The sequence below is a fragment of the Ailuropoda melanoleuca genome, chromosome 1, assembly GCF_002007445.2.
Source record: "Ailuropoda melanoleuca isolate Jingjing chromosome 1, ASM200744v2, whole genome shotgun sequence".
Classification (NCBI taxonomy): Eukaryota; Metazoa; Chordata; class Mammalia; order Carnivora; family Ursidae; genus Ailuropoda; species Ailuropoda melanoleuca.
The window spans coordinates 186,515,698-186,537,886 of NC_048218.1; the positions used below are offsets into that span (position 1 = coordinate 186,515,698).

The 22,189-nt window shown below is 34.0% G+C and overlaps 1 protein-coding gene across 14 annotated transcripts in view; it reads right to left on the minus strand.

Moving 5' to 3' along the window:
* POT1 (protection of telomeres 1) overlaps positions 1 to 22,189 on the minus strand; it is a 78,980-nt gene that overhangs the window by 31,679 nt on the left and 25,112 nt on the right. For 12 of the 14 annotated variants that reach the window (XM_034671404.1, XM_019806867.2, XM_019806866.2 and 9 more), the window contains 4 exons: positions 20,405 to 20,518; positions 19,585 to 19,632; positions 17,585 to 17,699; positions 2,105 to 2,235 (listed from right to left, as the gene is read on the minus strand). In XM_034671404.1, coding sequence (XP_034527295.1) covers positions 2,105 to 2,235; positions 17,585 to 17,699; positions 19,585 to 19,632; positions 20,405 to 20,518 — 408 coding nt within the window. Of the gene's footprint in view, positions 1 to 2,104; positions 2,236 to 4,821; positions 5,730 to 17,584; positions 17,700 to 19,584; positions 19,633 to 20,073; positions 20,148 to 20,404; positions 20,519 to 22,189 lie in introns of those variants that run through there. The other 2 variants (XM_034671415.1, XM_019806869.2) reach the window with 2 other exon arrangements.

Consider the following 22,189-nt stretch of genomic DNA (forward strand, 5'->3'; position numbering starts at 1 on the left):
CTAACAATCCTTTGTGCTATCATTCATATTCTTCTATATATTTTATTAATTCCATTTTCCTAAATGTTACTATTTTTCTTATAAATAGTCATTTATCCTTTACTGAAATTATGGGAAGAAATACAAAACACAGTCTTTCACCACTTATTCACTATTTCCTTTTTGTTTGTTTGTTTTTGGTCATTTCTTAACCATCAAGTTTCTGGTTGGTAGCATTCGTTTTTGTCCTGAACACCATCCTTTAGCATTTACTTGTAGCAAAGATACGATAGCAGTGGATTCTTTCATTTTTGAAAAATATTTTCTCTGGATACAAAATTCCAGGTGAATCAATTTTCTATCACCACTTTAAATTTATCATTGCTTTGTTCCTCAAGTGCCATTATTTCTGATAAGAAATCAAAGATGGCTGGTATTACGGTTTCCTATGTGGAATGTGTTATTTCTCTGCCAGTTCATTTCAAGTTCTTTTTTCAAATCTTTTTCAATGGCTTCACAGTGATTTCTTCAGGTGTGCTTTTCTTTGTGGTGCCATGCATGGAGTGCACTGAGTTTCTAAAATTTGTAAGTCAATGTTTTCCATCAAATTTGGAAAAATTCTGGTCATTTCTATAAGTATTTTTGTCTCTCATATACACGGTTTTCTTGTGCATCTCAAATGACATGTTTGACGCTTTGATATCATTCCACGGGTCCCCAAGGCTCTTGTCAATCTTTCATTTATCCTTGTTCTTCAGATTAGATAACTTCTATTGATCTATGTTCAAATAAACATAATATAGCTAATCTATTTAGCCTATCCAGTAAATTTTTCATTAATAAAAATATTTATATATATATTAACTAAAAGATATGTATTAGACTGTTTATAGCAGCATAATACCCTCAAACTGAATGTCCCACAGAATATATAAATTCTGATGCATTCACACACTTACCAATGAAAATGAACAAAGTGAAACTATATGCAGTAATATGGCTGAATCACACAAGCATAAGCCATACATTAAAAAACAAAACCTATAGTCTATTCTCTTTAAAACAAATAGAACTGAGAGATGTATGTCCTACTTCAGTTAAACAACAGCAAGAATAACAACTAAAAACATCAGGAGGGAACAGTACACTGAAACAATAGTGTGTGAGAAATAAGTTATCTTTTGAAGTTGGGATAAATTTGCTACGATGATAATATTTCTATTTCCTTTTTAATTTTACACAAATATTCTCTAGTACTCTTCTATTCTCAGGGTAAGGCATAAGAGATCAAGTAAGGTAATTCTCACCAAAACTAAGAACAGAACACACCCAGAATATTGTGTTCATTTATGAGCATCACACTGACCATGAGGGACACAGATAAACTGAAGCCATATAAGAAAAAAGACAACCAAGATAATGAAAGAGCTTCATGGAAACCCATATAACAAGAGGAAAAGATGAAAGGATTGAAATGTTTAAAACCTAAGGGACTGAAAATATTACTTAATTTTTTTTAAAAAATTACATACTATTTAATAGCTTTACCTTCATAGTAAAGGTTTCCTTACATTTAATTGTTTGACTGATAGCATAATTTTAAAAGTACCAAAATATCTATTCATGTTTTAATACATTTTTCATAAATGAAGATCAACTTACTTTGATTTTATACTTAATATCTCAATGCTTTCACCATACTTGAATTAACACAACAAATGGAAAAATAATATAACCACTCGATCACTGTATAATTATTTTATAAAAGAGTGAAAAAAATAAAAATAAAAAGCCCTGTTGGCCTAGGGCTTTTTTTTTTTTTTAACCCAGCTCTACATGAAAACCTTTAAAGCATCAATCTACATTCAGAAGTGAGAAGACAGAATGCAACTAGTCTTAATCATGGAATCTAATAAATTTCTTGTGGAAGGAAGGCAGTTTGTCCAAATGAAGAGGTTTCCTAATATTATTTGAAGTCTGGTATTATTTACATTTCTTCTTGTCTCTTGAAATGCTTGATGCTATGTTCTACCACAGCAACCACACAATTAGGGCTAACTAGTACTAGTGAAAAATACAGAGTTCTCTTCAAACAGATATGAGTTCTGGACAGTACGAATTATACCTTCAGTCTATGAAAGCGAACAATATCTCCATTTTTATAAATTATTGGAAGGGCTTCATAATTTCCACTAAAGAGCAGGCAGGTTAACTTTACATTTGTCTGGTCCACAATTGTTACAACTGAGCAATAATCTGGAAAACACAAAAATATTGTACCTTTTAGTATTTCAAAGCATTTGACAAATTAAGAATACAGTTGAATTCAAAACACCAAACAAACTCTTATCCCTCCTTTTAATTAAGCCTTCTGAGAACAGGATCAAAACACAGAGACAGTTTCTTGGCTCTCAAAATGCATTGCCAAATTATTCTGCAAGAGTGTTCCACAAAAATTAATTATAGAAAGTTTAGTAAAACAAAAATAAAATTCCTAATTAATATAAATTACCTGGAGGGGCAGTTAACTTTTTTATTACTTCAAAGTTTAGAAATTATGAAGCAGATAAACCTATTCAAATAAAATATAATTTATAAAATAAACAATTCAAATTAGGGTGGAAACAAAGACTAGAAGATATTTGAAGCAAATGTGATGAAGAGTCAATATACTGCATAAAGATTCTATGAAAACCGCTTATAAAACCCAGGACTTCACAGTGACTATAAAATTCAAACAACAAACAGTTCATAGAAAATTATATTAACAACGAAGTCAAAAGAAAAAAATGAGGATTTGCTACTTTCTTAGAGAAGATTACACATTAGAACACAAAACATATACACTTTAAATTTAATAGTTGGGTTGCTATGAAAATGAAAACTTCAAATACTGGTGGTAGTAAAAACTGTAATAGATGTTGCCTTTTGATATGCATATTTCAGGAAGTTACACACTGAGAAAATGTGTTGACTTCCAGTCCTACCCATTACCCTAGTAATTACAATATCAAGATAGAAAAGAATAAACCCAGAACAGTGAAAGAAGAGAGGAGAGGGGAGTGGAGTAGCAGGGGAGAAGACAGCAAAATGTTTCCGGAAGACAGGAAAACAAAGGGTTAGGGATAAAATGAACAGGGGAGACAATCCAGAAGATAGTATAATACAGATGGCTACAATACAGATGGGAGTCACTGGGATAAGGGTGGCGGTGAAAAATAGAGCCAAAATCAAGGTTAATTAAAAGTTTACACACAGAACAACTGTTTGAATAACGACCCATCCTGACCTCTACTGACAGAAAAATGATTTCAGATTGGGAGGCAAAGTACTTAAACCAACCACTTCCAGGAACACAGGCTGTTTTCCAAGGACATTTCACTGATTAACCAGGAAGTGCTAAGGCTTCCAGTGTGGGGGTTACCATCCAGAATAAATCCCTCTGCATTATCACAATAGGGGGCCTACAGTCAGATGGGCAGCTCTCTTTCCACCCACACTACAGTGACATTGCCAATCAACATGCCATATGAAAATTCTATTTGTCTCTCAGATTTCCCATTGAAGGAGGAGATCAAATAGGAAAAGAAAAGGACAAAGCTGGAGGTATCACAATCTCAGGCTTCAAGATGTGCTACAAAGCTATAGTAATCCAAAAAGTATGAAAAAACAAAGTACTTATACACGAAGCAAATAGTGTCTATCACCTAAAATAAATCATACCTACATGTTTAAATGTAAAGACAGTCAACAATTACCAGATATACAGCAAAAATAGAAGGAAGGAAGGAAGGTAGGTAGGAAGGATGGAAAGAAGGAAGGATATGGAAAGTGTTGGGGAGAGAAAGAAGTGGAGCAGAAGAGAGCAGGAGTGGGAGGATAGGGGAAAAGGAATAGGAGGAGAATAGGAGGAAGGGAGGGGAAGAGAAAGTGAAGGAAGGAGGGAGGAAAAGAAATCTGATTCCGTGAGGAGGGGAAATAATTTTAGAGAACATTAAAAAAACTTTAAAATCAAAACCTCGGTAAGTATCTTTAAAGAGTAAATAATATTACATTCTCTTTTCTTAATACATTGGTAGGATCCACTACAACCAAATTTGTATTGAGTTTCCCTTTTCAGTAGCTCTATTTGTGAGGAGCTGTTTCCTGACATTTTTTTTTCTCTTACCAGTCTTACAAAATATCAAAGATCGATTTTACTTATTTTTAACAGAATGACATTTTCTTTTTTTTGCAGTTATCATATGGCTCTATTGTACCCTTCTATAAACCTAAAATGCATTTTATATATATATATATATATACACACACACACACACACACACACACACACACACACACACACAAGAGAGTAGCAGTCTTGGCTGCACACACAATTGCATCTACACTCCGGCCTTTTCTTAAAAACCAACAGAAAGAGGGACACATACGCCACTTGCAATGCACACATTCCTTCTCCAGGCCCTTCCCCCTCCTCATTCCCCCAGAAGTATCTGTGTCAGGTTCAGAGTTGGGGTAGAAATGGACTGCTGAGAGACAAAAGCAACCTCAGGGGATGCCCAAAGAGCATCACAACAGCGTGTGTGTGCCAAGTGTGTAAGTGCATGCTCAGAATTCTGAGTGGGTAAATGGGACGGCTCCATGTGCTGTACAGCTCTACATGCGTAGAAGAGGGTACTCCCCGGCTGCATCAGGGCTTCACTGACAAGCCTGAAATCGCCACACTTGCAAGTGTTCATATAAGTGACTCTATGTGGATGGACATAGCATCTCCTTAAATGGCGCATATCTGTGCACCACTGATCTGAGCTACCATATCAATGCTAAGACCCTGTTACTTACTCTTTTTCTCTTGGCTTATAATCTTCTCTTTTGAAAGCATCATCCACAACTTTTAGCAAGTTTAAGCCAAAGAGACTCATATCATGAGTTCAAATCTTTTAATATAATAAGATTTTACTAACAAAGAAAGAAGGAAACAAAAATTCAGATTCAAGAAAACCAGTGGCATTAAAAAACAAAACAAAACAAAAACCTGTCCATGGGTGCCTGGGTGCGCCATACTACTGATTTTGGCTCAGATCGTGATCTTGGGGTCTTGAGACTGAGCGCCAGGTCAGGATCCGTGCTCAGAAGGTCCTATGCTTGGGATACTCTCCCTCTCCCTCTGCGCCCCCCCCCAACCCCTGCACACAGATGCAGGCTCTCTCTCTCTCAAATAAAATCTTTAAAAAATCTGTCCAATAATTTGCTCTCAATAACAAAAACAAGTAACAATCTAAATGAAATATAAATACTTTTCAGGTTCTTTCAGTTAGCATAGTTCATGACTAGAAACCAAGCTACCCATTTTAACAAATACTAACAAGGCAAACTGCTAAATGTTTTATTTTACTGCTTCAAGGAAGTGAAGTGTCTTACCAAATAAATAATCCATCAAAAATGGCTATATAAAATAATAAAAATACTTACTTTCCCCATGCCTCATTTTAACTCATTCCCAAATAGAGGAAAAATAACTTGTCAAATTATAAACAACTTACAAGTTCATATTTTAACAATAAAGTTACAAAACTGAAAGATAATAGTCCATTTTCTTGACAGCTAACACCAGCAGGAAAGGTAGGAAGAGTAGAAAGAGCTTTCACAAATCAGTATTCTTTTTTTTTTTTAAAGATTTTATTTATTTATTTGACAGAGATAGACACAGCCAGTGAGAGAGGGAACACAAGCAGGGGGAGTGGGAGAGGAAGAAGCAGGCTCATAGCAGAGGAGCCTGATGTGGGGCTCGATCCTAGAACACTGGGATCACGCCCTGAGCCGAAGGCAGACGCTTAACCACTGTGCCACCCAGGTGCCCCTCACAAATCAGTATTCTTACCTTACCTACCAAAATGGTACATTTAGGTGCTAATGTAATATAAAAATAAATATAAATTACTTAAACTATATTTTAAAATATTAAAATATATATTTAAACTTGATAAAGTCTTGACTTTAATGTTTTAGTCAGACTTCATATGTAAACTACTGACAAAGTATTCACTTTAACTCTTAAATTCATGTAACTTGATATAAAACTGGAAAAGATAACAAATGATAAATTAAGTCCCATATTCTGCAATCTTGAGTAATTCACCTAATTTCATCAGCATGATTAAGTGTAAACTGCCTTGGAGTTTTATAAGGGAAAGCTGGTAATTCATCTAATAAAAGAAGCATGCATGTATAAATTATACAATCCACAAAAAAATTCCTCCATGAAAGTTGTTTCACCTCCTTTTTATCTACTATAGCACTGCTTATAAATCAATCAGTATTTCAGCAAGTTTCCATTTGCATAAAAGTTTATTACTGAAACACACAGGTAAAAATTATGAAAGCAAATCACTGAATCAAGACAATATTATATACTATAATCTTACTAATTTTATAAGGAAACTTAACTACATACAGTAGCATTCGCTTTATTATGCTGGTGTGAAATTACATAAATTTCTCCTCATGTTTTAATTATGTTGAAAAAGGTAATGAAAGGAAGGAAAGAGAAGAAAGCATAAATATTATGCTAGAGATACACATACTAACATATATATACGTGTGTGTGTGTGTGTGTGTGTGTGTGTGTGTGTGTGTATGCATATATACAGATCAAACACAAATTAGAGGGCTGTCTGCATGGCTCAGTTAAATGTCCGACATGATTTCGGCTCTGGTCATGATCTCATGGGTCCTGAGACTGGGCCCCGCGTCTAGCTCCATGCTCAGAGGGGAGTCTGCTTAAGATTTCTCCCTCTGACCCTCCCCACGCTTGCGCTCATTCTCTCTAAAATAAATAAATAAATAAATCTTAAAAAAAAAAAAACCCACAGAATAGATAGACAGGTATGCAGGTTGATATTCTTTGAGTTCATAAATGTTATTCTGGAAATTATGTCTGGAGTTTTACATTTTACTCCATGTACTGAGCAACCACCATAGATGGTATTCCTAGGTATAAGGATTTATAGTATACTTAGCAATGATCTCTATCTTCACAGAGCTTGTACTGAAAATAAGAAAGACAAAACAATTAGAATATTTTTAAAATAACTATAAAAACATATTGATATTCAGCAATAAAAATGAATACATGTTACAACATGAATGAACCTCAAAATTGTTATGTTAACTGTAAGAAGCCAGAAGCAAAGACCACATACTGTATGAGTCTATCTATATGAAGTTTACAGAAGGGGATAGAGACAGAAAGCAAACTACAATGAATATTGCAGATGCATGCAACATATTCCTGCAAGTCTTAAAAAATACTAAAATGATAAATGAAGAACTAAAAAACTGAGTTTAACAATAAGACTGTATTATTATATCTCCAAAAAGATCATGTGGAGATTGTAGCAAATACTCCAAAGATTAAAATTTGGACATGTGAATAGTCCTCCTCTTAATTAAGGAGAACTATCACAGGGACACATATTGGGAGAAGAAAATTCATCTCAGGTTGTCTGTTAAGTGTTGCTCCACAGATCTTTATATACAGGTATATACATTATATGTGACTTATACATCACATTTAACAAATGATTTTGAAACAACTGAGCTGCGAACAAAAAGATCATTTCACACTACATACAGAACAAAATTCCAGGCAATATATGCAATATCCATTTTTAAAAATTTAAAAGAATTTTAAGAAAATACAGACTAATATTTTTCAGATCTTGTAATGAATGGGTAAGCCTTTCTAAAAAAAAAATATGACTCCAAATGTATGTTAAACATTTCAAACACCATCAGCACTAAAACTAAAATGCTGGGAAAAGCATCATAACATGACAAAAAAAAAAAAAAGATTAATACCATCAATACATAAGAAGCTTCCAGAAATTGCTGAAAAAAGACAACCAAACTGAAAAAGAGACTATATTTTGATTTTCTCAATCATGATGTGTAAAGTGGAGGAAAATTAGTAAACTGAAATAGGAGAACTTAAAAATGCAGATGGAAATCAAAGCAATTTGTAACTTGAAAGTAATTTTCGTGAACCTAAATATTACTAGAATCCATTTGACCTGGGAAGTAATGTAGTAAAGCATTCCATTGATAGCCGCTTAAAACATTTTATCCGTAATAATTCTGAGTACATCATCTTTCAAAGACCAACTGCCAACTATATTATAGTTCTATCATATAAATAAGGTTACTGATTAAATATATAATAAAAAAATCAGTTTTACCATATACAGAAACCATAAATTAAATTAAAAAATACTTTTATGGTCTAGAATATAAACAAAGTGTACACCACGAAGTATCATAAGTCTTTAATAATGATCCCTGAAAAAGCCTGCTACAAGAGCGTAATATTATGTATCAATATTCTGCAGACATTCCATTGCTTAAAATTATATTTAAATCAACTTCTTCAGCAGTTAGCTTTTGAAATTGAAAAGTTCACATTTTCATTATAAAAGTCTGACAACTGTTGTTGCAATTCCAAAGGCTAGAATGTTGGCCTCTTCTTCCTCATCTATCAACATCCAATTTATCCTCAAAAGTTCAGCTCAAATGCAGTCTCTCTTAGAAGGCTTTCCCCTGTTAGCATTAATCTCTCCATTCTCACTCCCAAAGCACTCTGCTTGTTTCTTTAGTTATAGCATACAAATGTGACTAGCCAGTTGATTAAATTTAGGTCTTCCTCATCTCCCTCATGATCAACTCTCTGAGAGTCTATCACTTTATCACTATGGACAACAACTAAGTCCAGTACAATGCTATACAAGGCTGGCAAAGAAATTTAATTGAATGAATAAAAGCATGTAACCTAAGTTTTAAGAAAGAATGAGGAAACAGTATTGATTTTTATGATCCATTAATGCAATTCAAATTATAAACTAATGAAACATAAGGGTAATTTTCTGAATTAGCAGGTTAATAATTTCTTAGAGGAAAAGGTCATAAAAGACAGAGTCAGTCCTATGATATGAATTGCAAGCCAGATGGAGATCTCAAGCTTCATTACAATCATTCCTGAATATAAGCAAGCAAGCAATACAAAAGTTCAGTGATAGGAGAAGAAAGATCTTTCTCCACCTTCATTTTCCAAGTGGAAACCAGCTTCTTACTGGTGTGGGCAAAACAGCAGGAAATAGTTATGAAGAGAGGCTTAGCTCACCTTTCCAAAGCCTTAAAGAAGTAAGTAATGACTAACCACCCCCATAGATGCCTTCCAATCCTAAAGATAGCCAAGCGCTTGTGAAGTCTCACCTCACTCAACTAAACATAATTTTTTAGCTCAAGGGAAACGGAAAACTCTATACCTGCCCAATCCACAACCTTCATCCTTTAGAATAGGTAAATCCATTGTTCAGCTTTAATAAATAAACTCAAAGGGATGGTATGGTTTACAATGAAGAATCTATCTTACATAGCCAACAATAAGTGGAAAAATAAAAGTGAAGTCTTATAAATTGAGGAAAGACTAAAAACAAAGCGAAATCATGAACAATTATAATCATACTATTGTAATTATTAAATGTCTTAAACATTCCTTGAGGGTCGAAACAGTCACATGTATCTTTGCATTTCCCAAGTCTAGAATAATATCTGGCATATAAAAAGTACTTGATAAATGCTTGTTGAGTAAATGAGCAAATAAGTGAATGAAAAAACAAAACTATATTTATTTTAAAAACCATACATTAAACCAAAATTGTATGTGTGGTTTTGATACTGGCTGAATATTCAAATAACATATGAACATACCATAGATTAGTAGTTTGCAATCTGGGCTTCACAGGAGGGGGGCATGAACTTTTGATATGGTATGTTTAAGTCTTTGGGCATGCATGTGCATTTCTGTGGGGCAAACTCCATAGCCGTCATCACATTTTCATACAGGTAAAGGACTCCTAAAGGGTTAAAAATTCCAAAGATGTACACAATTCCAGACTTCAAGCTGTATTACAAAGCTGTAATCATTAAGACCATATGGTACTAGCACAAAAACAGATACACAAATCAATGGAACAGAATAGAGAACTCAGAAATGGACCCTCAACTCTATGGTCAACTAATCTTTGAGGAAAGAATATCCAATGGAAAAAATTCAGTCTTTTCAACAAATGGTGTTGGGAAAATTGGACAGCCACATGCTGAAGAATGAAACTGGATCACTTTCTTACACTATACACAAAAGTACATTCAAATGGATGAAAGACCTAAATGTGAGACAGGAATCCATCAAAATCCTAGAGGAGAACACAGGAAGCAACCTCTTTGACCTCAGCCACAGCAACTTCTTACTAGACATGTCTCTGGAGGCAAGGGAAACAAGAGCAAAACAAAAGCAAAACAAAAACAAAAAAACTGAACTACTGGGACACTTCATCAAGATGAAACCTTCTGCACAGCAAAGGAAACAATCAACAAAACTAAAAGGCAACCTATGGAATGGGAGAAGATATTTGCAAAGGACATATCTGATAAAGGGCTAGTATCCAAAATCTATAAAGAACTTCTCAAACTCCACACCAAAAACCAAAAAATCCAGTCAAGAAATGGGCAGAATCTTTGGGCAACTAATCTTTGATACAAAGCAGGAAAAAACATCCGGTGGAAAAAAGACAGTCTCTTCAATAAATGGTGCTGGGAAAATTGGACAGCTACATGCAAAAAAATGAAACTTGACCACTCTCTCACACCATACACAAAGATAAACTCCAAATGGATGAAAGACCACGATGTGAGATAGGAATCCATCAAAATCCTAGAGGAGAACATAGGCAGCAACCTCTACGACATAGGCCAAAGCAACCTTTTTCATGACACATCTCCAAAGGCAAGAGAAACAAAAGATAAAATGAACTTGTGGGACTTCATCAAGATAAATAGCTTCTGCACAGCCAAGGAAACAGTCAAAAAAACTAAGAGGCAGCCCACAGAATGGGAGAATATATTTGCAAAGGACACTACAGATAAAAGACTGGTTTCCAAGATCTACAAAGAACTTCTCAAACTCAATATGCGAGAAACAAATAAATCATAAAATGGGCAGAAGATATGAACAGACACTTTTCCAATGAAGACATACAAATGGCTAACAGACACATGAAAAAATGTTCAAAATCATTAGCCATCAGGGAAATTCAAATCAAAACCACACTGAGATACCACCTTACGCCAGTTAGAATGACAAAAATTGACAAGGCAAGAAACACCAATTGTTGGTGGGAATGCAAGTTGGTACAGCCACTCTGGAAAACAGTGTGGAGGTCCCTTAAAAAGTTAAAAATTGAACTACCCTATGACCCAGCCATTGCACTACTGGGTCTTTACCCTAAAGATACAGACGTAGTGACGAGAAGGGCCATAGGCACCCCAATGTTCATAGCAGCATTGTCCACAATAGCTAAATCGTGGAAGGAGCTGAGATGCCCTTCAACAGATGACTGGATTAAGAAGCTGTGGTCCATATATACAATGGAATATTACTCAGCTATCAGAAAGAACGAATTCTCAACATTTGCTGCAACATGGACGGCACTGGAGGAGATAATGCTAAGNCTTTACCCTAAAGATACAGACGTAGTGACGAGAAGGGCCATAGGCACCCCAATGTTCATAGCAGCATTGTCCACAATAGCTAAATCGTGGAAGGAGCTGAGATGCCCTTCAACAGATGACTGGATTAAGAAGCTGTGGTCCATATATACAATGGAATATTACTCAGCTATCAGAAAGAACGAGTTCTCAACATTTGCTGCAACATGGATGGCACTGGAGGAGATAATGCTAAGTGAAATAAGTCAAGCAGAGAAAGACAATTATCATATGATTTCTCTCATCTATGGAACATAAGAACTAGGAAGACCAGTAGGTAAAGAAAGGGATAAAGAAAGGGGGGGGGTAACCAAAGGGGGAATGAAGCATGAGAGACTATGGACTATGAGAAACAAACTGAGGGCTTCAGAGGGGTGGGGGGTGGGGAAATGGGATAGACCGGTGATGGGTAGTAAGGAGGGCACGTATTCCATGGTGCTGGGTGTTATACGCAACTAATGAATCATCGAACTTTACATCAGAAACCAGGGAGGTACTGTATGGTGACTAACATAATAAAAAAACATTAAAATAAAAAAAAAAGAAAAAAAAAAGAAATGGGCAGAAGACATGAACAGACATTTCTCCAAAGAAGACATACAGATGGCTAACAGACACATGAAAAAATGCCCAATATCACTCATCATCAGGGAAATACAAATCAAAACCACCATGAGTTACCACCTACCACCAGTCGGGGGGCTAAAATTAACAAATCAAGAAACAACATAAGTTGGCAATGATGCAGAGAAAGGGGAGCCCTCTTACGCTGCTGGTGGGAATGCAAGCTGGTGCAGCCACTCTGGAAAACAGTATGGAAGCTCCTTAAAAAGTTGAAAATAGAGCTACCCTACAACCTAGAAATTGCACTACTAGATACGTATCCAAAGGATACAAAAGTAGTGATTTGAAGGGGCACATGCACCCTGATGTTTATAGCAGCATCAGCAATAACTAAATTATGGAAAGAGCCCAAATATCCATCAACTGATGAATGGAGAAAGAAGCAGTATGTATATGCATACACAAACACATACACACACACACACACACACACAATGGAATACTGCTCAGCCATCAAAAAAAATGAAATCTTGCCATTTGCAAAAATGTGGATGGAGCTAGAATATATTATGCTAAGCAAAATAAGCCAGAGAAAGACAAATACCATATGAGTTCACATATGTGGAATTTAGGAAACAAACCAAATGAAAATAGAGGAAGGAAGGGGGAAAAAAAGAAAAAATAGAGAAGAAAAAGAAAAATAGATAAGGAGGCAAAGCATAAAAGACTCTTAACTATAGAGAACAAACTGAGGGTTTGTTCTGGAAGGGAGGAGCGTGAAAAGATGGGGAAATTGGATCATGCGCATTAAGGAAGGTACTTGATGTAATGAGCACTGGGTGTTAAATGCAACCGATGAAGCACTAAATTCTACCCCTGAGACTAATAATACACACTATATGTTAACTAACTTGAATTTATATAAAATCTAAAAACCAAAACCAAAAAACTTCCAAATGCATTATCAATTTTAAAATATAAAAAAATATAATTCAATATACATGTAATTTTATATCATACTAGATGCTTTAGTCTCTCTTTGATGAATCAGAAGTGTCTTGGATCTTATGGAACACCAATGAGTTATGAATTATTCAGTAATTAATAAATTCTTTTTAATGGGGAATATGGAGTTTGTTACACTTTAAAAATTAAAAGGCACTACACATCATTTAATATGCAACCAATATTACTCATACAAAACAATCAAACAATAATGCTACATGACATTAATGTATATATGCCAAATCATTCTCCTAAGTGAAAATATTTTTACACAGCCAAAAACAGCATTCTAGAGTTAGCTGGGATGTTCTACAGACAGGAAAAGAAAAACTTCTAGGGCCCTATATCCTAGCACCCTATCCAAAGAACTAAAAGAAAACAAAATAGATGGGGTCTCTCAAAAGTCCAATGTTTTGGATACTGCTCTAAGAAATTTGATTAGAATGCTCAGTTTGTGGCTAAAACAGGTATCCTTTTATAAGATAATGAACAGCAAAAGAAAAAAACTGCTTCTTGAAACACTGTAACATTCAAAACTGCTCAAGTTTAATCAAACTGCTTTCCAAAAACGGAGAATTTTAACGGGAGGCAGGTATGAAAACGAAGTAATTTTGGAACGTAACACATTCCTGAGGTAAGCTAGGGAGCCACAGACAATGCACCACGTTATGTGGCACAGAAAGGATGAGAACTGCAGGATCCCAGAGTTTGAGGAAAGGGAAAAAAAGGGGGGAGTAGAGGTGGACAGTCAAAAAATGATGTAAGTATTTTGGCTATCCTCTCCCTTCCTCTGGACTCAAATATTAGAAAAGTAAGCACCAACAGGGTTCCCTCTACTCCTCACATTTGCTCATAGAGCGAGCAGGCATTATGATATTAATAACAAGCAGGCACGAGCCACATACTAGTAAGTCTGGAAGTGTTTTATGGCCTGCTTACATTTATCTTATTTAGCAAGAACAGACAATAAGAACATAGTAAATGTGTCACAAGTTCAAAAAAATTGTAGGCTATTTCTTAAAATCTGAGACAAAGCTAAAATTAAACTTCTTCACAGGTATTAACTAAAAAAAACATGATCAATGTTATCTGTGTAAGGCAAAAAACTTACATACCTAACTCTGTCTAGACAGCTCTCTGAAGCAAAAGTAAATGTGAAGCTTTCAAAGATAATTGCTATCAAATCTCAAAATCCTAAGGCAGCAATGATCTTGGGGTATTAGGTTCCCCTGATGAATCATTATCAAAATCAATTTTGATGATACAACGATCTTTTACTAAATATTGTTTCTATAACCTTTGAGAAATTCTCGGCTTTCATGATGAATCTTAGCACAACTGAATAAAAATGTATCTATCTATTGTCTTTTTAACAACAGGAGTGATAGACTTCTACAGTAAAAAACTACATCTTCTCCAAAAGCTTGGGAAATAAGCATTTGCTACCAGAAACAAGACAGCAGCATGCTACAGGTCATATGAAATCACTATTAGTATGAAGAGGAAAGTCCTCAAGAAAAATTTTAGTCAAGAAGTATAAATGCTAGAGTGTACCAAATAGCCTCAGTGGCACTGAATTTAACATTTATAAAATAAATTTTAATGAAAAATTCTAGCTAATGATATAGAACAGAATAAACTTCTTTCCATTTACCTAAATTTGAGCTGCATAAAGGTAATTTTCCTCCACATAACTAGTTATGTACATCTGGATATAATATTTAAGATTGTGTTCCCATATTTGCAAAGTAATATTGCCTTATGCAATACAAAAAAGGCACAGCTGTGGATTGTTCCTGTACATTTATTCTGGTACATCTCAGTGGTAATACTAATAAAGCTGATCCTTTCTTCAACATGAAAAGTGCTATTTGTCTGACTCTCCTACAGCATATTGAAGGATGAGTTCTATCAATAGAAATAAAAAAGTATAAGTAAAGTTATGTAATAGATAATTTTAAAACTTTACCATCTTGTCAGCAGTAAAGACATCTCACTATATTTTAAAATATACTTTAGAGTTTCAATGAATATGTTGTGATAAAATTGATGACATTCATTTTAATTTAGTATCTCACAAGAAATAGAGAAATATATTATCGTAATAACAGAAGGCTTACTACTACTCATGAATTTTTTTATTAAGGGGCTGGATCCAACTAAACATATCTGATAGAGATATAAAATACATATGAATATATAATAAAAATTATAGATCCCCAAGGCTTTCATTATATACACATGATTTAATAACAGTCAGAAAAAAACATGATTACGCTGTCTAGTAACAACTTAAAATTAATACTGAGTCATCAATGTTTTAAAACAGCTATCATTTTATCCTATACTACTATCATTTGTTATTTTTTAATACATTTGCTGATTAATTTAGTAAAAACTTTCAGTGACAAGAATTAGCAATGTATCAAATATGAAAAGTTTTAAAATTCTATCTTCTACCAAGTCAGACGGACATAATTGGCAGTAATGTAGCTTATTCCTAAATTCAGCAGGCCAGTCAGAGCCACCAGATAACACTCACAACTGGAAGAGGATAATAGTGAACACACCTTTATAGCAAATTTACAGAATGTTAAGATTCAGGGGGCAATAAACCTGATGATGCAAATGAGCCAGCAAGATGAAAGTATGCAAGTGTGTGTTGAGCAGTATGATAGTGTGGAGAATGTAGACTGTGGGAAGAAGTGAAGTCAAATGAAAATATTTGAGAAATAAACAAATAGTAACTTCTCTGCTTCACCATTACTGTTTAACATTCCCTTTCTGCTAAAACAGAAATCACCAGAGTTTTCAAGAAAACATCCCTCTGCAGCCTTCAGACTTAGTTACCACCTATTTCAAATTTCTCTGGATTTCAGTCTTCACGCAGTCACTTTCAGAGTAGGTCTCTACATTCTGCATTAACAAAATCCTCTGACCACATGAAAATAAGATGCTCCTCTCACCACCCCCCACTAAAGAGAACACTTCAAGTTCACTCCACAATAATAAAATTTACATATGTATAATTTAATAAAATATTTTTAAAAATATAAACTCAGTGAGAACATCTCTGTGTTTCTAGCAGGAGCCACGGCAGCTGGCAGGCAGTGGATAAAGATAGTATTTCATCAACAATACCGTTTTGCATTTTTAAGATCTCTAAAATATGGCTACATCTTAAAATTCACAGTGAAGCATAACTTAATTTGCAGAGCTTTTCTTGATGACACAAACATAATGGTGCCTTTTATAAACGCTGTTTCAGGTTAGATTAAATATATCAATAACTGTTAAATTTAGTTGAACTGAATTAAACCAAGGTAAGGGTGTATGGTCGGTTTACTATATTAACTCTCAGAAAACTGAAATTCATGTTTTTTCATTCTTTTCTATGTCAGTCTGTTTAAAAGCTCAAATTATTATATAAAATTAGTAGGTTACACATCAATTATTTTTAAAAACAACCAAAATACTATGCCTTTTGACTGAGGTGTTTAATTTTTTTATATTTGAAATAATTATTGATAGGAAAGGACTTACTACTGCCATTGTGCTGTTTTCTGTCTTTTAGCACTTTTGTCCTCCTTCATATTTCATTGTTTTTTTTTTTTATGTAGCGACATACTCTGATTCCTTTCTCATTTCCTTTTATATATCTTCTGTAGGTATTTTCCTTGTGGTTACCATGGAGTTTACATAAGACATCCTATTTTAAGTTGATAAATACTATATATAAAAACTATACTTCTACTCCTTACATACTTTGTTATTAATGTTATAATTTATATCTTTTCATACTGTGTATTCATTAACATATTCACAGGTAGTTATTTTTTATACTTTGGTCTTTTTTAAGTTCTACACCAGAATTAAAAGTGATTTATATACCACCATTATAGCACAAAAACATTCTATATTTGTCTATATATTTACCTTTTCTAGCCTATTTCATATTTTCATACGCTGTCATGTTGCAGTTTAGCATCCTTTTCTTAATTTAGTCTTTGGAATCTGAAGAACATACTTATTTTATAAATGAAAATGGCCAAAAAATGTGCATCCGTGTTGTTTGGCAATTATAAATCAGAACTGAGGGGTAAATCTGGGTGGCTCCGTCAGTTACATGACTGACTCTGGATTTCAGCTCAGGTCATGATCCCAAGGTCCTGGGATACAGCCCTGTGTTGGGCTCTGTGCTCAGCGGGGAGTCTGCTTGAGGATTCTCTCTCTCCACAACCCATCCCCCCACTCACATGCAAACATGCACACACACATGCTCCCTTTCTCTCAAATAAATAAATAAATCTTTTTAAAAATTAAATAAATAAATCAGAATTGAGCTTCTAAGACTTAATGGTATTGAAGGAGCTATGTTCTAAAACCAATAAGGCAGTTATAGCCCATTAAAATCTTTATCAATTTTAATACCTACCAGTTCCTTTGCTTAGATATGGAGGCTTAAAGAACTTCACAACACCATAGACGTTGACAATTGTACCACCCTTAAGCTGATTCAGGGGTGTATATATATAATGTGTTGTTGGAACCTAAGAAAGAGAAGACAGTAAATATATCAATACTTATGATTAAATTTTTAAATTAACAATCAAATTGCATTTTTTTCTTTTTAAGTGTCTAAGAGAGGCTATAGCCTGAAAAAAAAAAGAAAGGAAATACACAGCTTATAAAGGTTTCTATACAAACCAACCAGTTTTTCTCAAAAAGAATTCTGGTTATAAATTATGTAATTTGTACACAATTCTAAGAAATGCAATTTAAGAGATTTTGGTTCTGAATTTTAACTTTAACTTCAGTATCATTTCAAAACTTGTGGTATATATTTCTTTTTTTTTTTTTTCCCTTATGTTACTATAAAGATTTTACTTAGGCCTAAAAAGCCAGGTTTTGATGGTAAATGGCATAAATACACTAAAAATGGTAAAAATATAAAAGAAAACTTATCTGAAATAATTGTACATAAGTTTGGAAAGAAAGGGGAAAGTGATTTACAAGGACATGTCTGCAAATTAGTCAAACAATCCTTAAAAGGGTTCACATGTCTGGCCCCATCACCCATCCAACCCACCCACAACTGGAAATAAGGTTACTATCTACCACACTATGAGCTACGATTTTAAAAATCAAATCAAAATGAGTTAATTGGCTTTTTCAAGGAAGCTGATCCTTTAGTTCAAATGTAAGAAAGTCAGGGCTTAGAAATCTCATCAAACCTTGATATAAAAAAAGTTGTAGTTCATAAATGATGTTAGAAAAATAGTGGTCAGCATATGGGACAGTAAAGAAAGATATGTGCTCAGCTGACAACTAGATCCAAGATATTAAAGTTATCTCCCTAATGTATAGATGAATGGGGCAGTCCGGCACAGCTCAACGACACTAATCATCATGGTCATCCATGTAATGTACTTGTTAATTCATGAACAACAAACAACTTCTTGATTATAATTTGACTTTCCACGTAAATAAGCCAGTGTATATGTGCACAGCATCTAAGTTATAGTCTAACAGATCAGAATACCAGGGCTCTCTGAAAAGACATTTTGACTAGTTTCATAGGCTCTTTCCTTTACTTCTTCCTTACATACAGGTTCATGGATGTATCAAATATTTGAAGCTGAGCAAGCTAAAACAATTTTGAGAAAAAATTTGAGAAAAATTCATGCTTTTAAAGTATATCAAAGCTTTTATCGGTTACAGTTCCTTTAAATAACAAATCTGAATTATATTTCCATATAGTATTATTCAGAATTTAAAATCCTTATCCCATAGTCACTGTTAACTAAAACAAAGTCCCTGGACTCTGTCCATTAGAAACAAAAGGTTTAAGAACATAGGCAGAAGGTAAACTTTATATTAAACTTCATCATATATATTACCTTTTTTCCAGTTTCACTCAGCTATATGTAGCTCACCTATAAAAATGGGAACCTTCCTATTGCTATAATAAAATTTTATAAAATATTGAAAAAAAAGATTAAAAAATGAAAAATACATCACAAGTTTATAAACTTCTTAAAATTAAATAATTTGTCAAATCATCATGAAAATGTTATAAATATAACTGATGAAGAAACAAAAGTATTTGCCTGAGGTTTACAAGTAGTATTAATCCCAGTATCTTCCCACAATAAAACTTTCTTCCCTTTTAATTTTCTTGTATATGTAGCTTATACAAAATATCAGTAGATATTCTAAATAATAGAACAATCAGGTATTAATTACTAGGTAAATATATAACTCAAATTTAACATTATTAGATATCAAAAAGGTAGAGATTTTGTTTTCCCATTGTATTACTATTTTAAGATTAGACTATAAAGTGGATCTCAGATATATATACACACATACATGTGTGTATCTTTGTGTGGGGGGGGTTGTGCATATTTTAAATTAAATTGAATATCATCTTACCAAAGACATTGATTCTGCAGAAAAATCTCTTACAGATTTAACATAAACCTGAAAACAAAAAAGAGGATTTACTTGTATACAAACAACCTCCAATGTGATTACAGACCTTTAATTGTATCAAAGCTATACATTTAACTGTACAATATTCAAATTCACTAGAATGGCATAAAAGTATGGCTTACAAATTAAGACTGACATGTGCAAAGTTGTGTAAATTTCAGTCTAATCCATTAATTTCAGTATCACAGGACCACTCTAAGCCCATATGATGGCCTTTCAGATACTACAGAAAAACAGGCAGACGGTGGCCTGCAAGCACAGGGCTTGGCCCAATTCTACTTCTCCGACAACCCTGACCAAACTGGTGGTCTCTGTGTGTGCACATGAACGCACACGCATGCACAAACAGGGCTGTGGGAGGAGCAGTGAAAAGGAAGGCAGAGAATGAACATCTCTGTAAAGAATAAAATAGAAGGAAATCAGTTTTACCTAAAAAAGGGCCCTTGATCAATTGAAAGTGAAATCAAGTAGACCATCAAAACAGGCCGATGGCAGAGTGCAAAGAATGAGATCAGGTCTAGAGTACCTACAAAGTTTTTAAAATTCCGTTAATAAATAATTATTTTTAAGGGATCTTTCTTTCCTACCTGCAGTTATTCTAAACATTAGGCCAAAAGAATTTTTGCTTTAAATGCAAAATATTTAATTAAAATAATTTAATCAGACTAGTTTATCTGCAGATTTACAGAAATACTGCTCCTATTCTACCCCATAAGCTCATTAAAACCACATATGATTGGACTAAAAGTTACACACTTACATAAACAGTTGATTTGAAGTCCTCAAATGCTTTCAAAAGTAAGCAATGTTTACCATCTCTGCTTGTAGATGAAGATGCTGACAAGACAGTAAATCCAGCTACTGCAATGGTGTCCTACGTAGGAAAAAACGGTTTTAAGTCATCAAAGTATCTGTAACTCTAATGTCATATAAATTCTTACTTTTATTATTATTTAAAACAGGAGTAATTTCTATAAAATGGAAAACTGGTTAGCCAAATTTGTTTAATGCTTCCTGAATATAAGATCCAGACTACTACTTCCTCTAAAAGGGCATCAACAATGTAGCCCTAGACAAGTGTAAGTCTCACTTCATGGACCAGGAAAACACTAACTAAATCACTCAAAAATTTTTATTTATTTAGTGGGAGTTCAAAAATCAATATTAATCTCAATTTATATGAATAAGTTTGCAGAAATAAACAATGAAGAGATAACAGATGATCCAACAGTATTAAGAATGAAATTTAAATGAAGCTAAATGTCAGAGTTGAGAGACTACATGGAGAAAGACATCCCGTTAGTATAAAAACTCGATACTGTCACAAAGCTAATACATGTGCATATAAATCCAGGGTATGAGACATAAATAAGAAGTTTCCATTTCCATACTAATAAGAAAAAATATTCTCTTTCTACTTAGGTTTATAATAGTAGTAAGAAGCCAGTCCCCCTTTATTCTTGTTTCTCTCATTCTTTGGTTAAATCTCCTTTTCTCATTTTCCAAATACTGGACTAGACACATTCAGCAAATATGCACTACACATATATAATATGTAATAATATATACTACATATATGAAATTATTATCCTACTCTTCTAATTTTAACACCAAAGTCTTAAGATACATAAAAATTCCTGGGCTATAGGCAGCTTCCTTCAATAACCTTAATTTCTACCAAATGGAAGTCTGCATTATTGACTTCTGCTTTGCTCATACAAGGAAGGGTCTGGGGTCAATCACCAGGATTCTCTATTCAGATCCATTAAACAAGGCTGTGAACACCTTGAAGGCACAGGTCATGTCTTATTCTGCTCTGTATTTACAATGCTTGGCACAAAGCAGGCCCTCCATTAACATACTGTGAATCAAAACATGGATCTTATATTGCCTTTCTAAAATCTCTAGCCCTATTCAGAAATTTTAGCTCTCCAACTTTCTACATTTTTTTCTTTCTTTATGTGAGACTGTGAGCATAATTGTGTCTGTGAGCATAATTGTGTCTGTGCTGATATTGCTAAATAACCACAACTCTTCACAGATAAACAGGAGAAAATCTTCCTTTTCACTGAATATTCTCTATGTTTTTAGGCAGATAGATTGACTGATTGATTGATAAAAATTTTATTTATTTCTCAGAGAGAGAGAGAGAGAGAGCGCACAAGCAGGGGGAGCAGCAGGCAGAGGGAGAAGCAGGCTCCCCGCTGAGCAAGGAGCCTAACGCGGGACTGGATCCCAGGATCATGGGATCATGACCTGAGTTGAAGGCAGATCCTTAAGCAACTGAGCCAGGCATCCCTAGGCAGTTTTAAAGGGTAATAAAATAAACAGTAAGAGTGCTTCTGGAATAAATTACTCTTAAAACAGAAAAATAAGCAGTGCTTTCAACTTACCTCAGACTAAAAATTCTGATTTAATGAAAACTTGAGATTTTAGTCAAAGATTTAAAGTTCTTTAATCAAACTAATAGGGGAACATAAACAGAACTAGGGAAGTTTATCAGTTCTAAATTCTCTTAAAAGCACAAAAACTAACCTATCACATG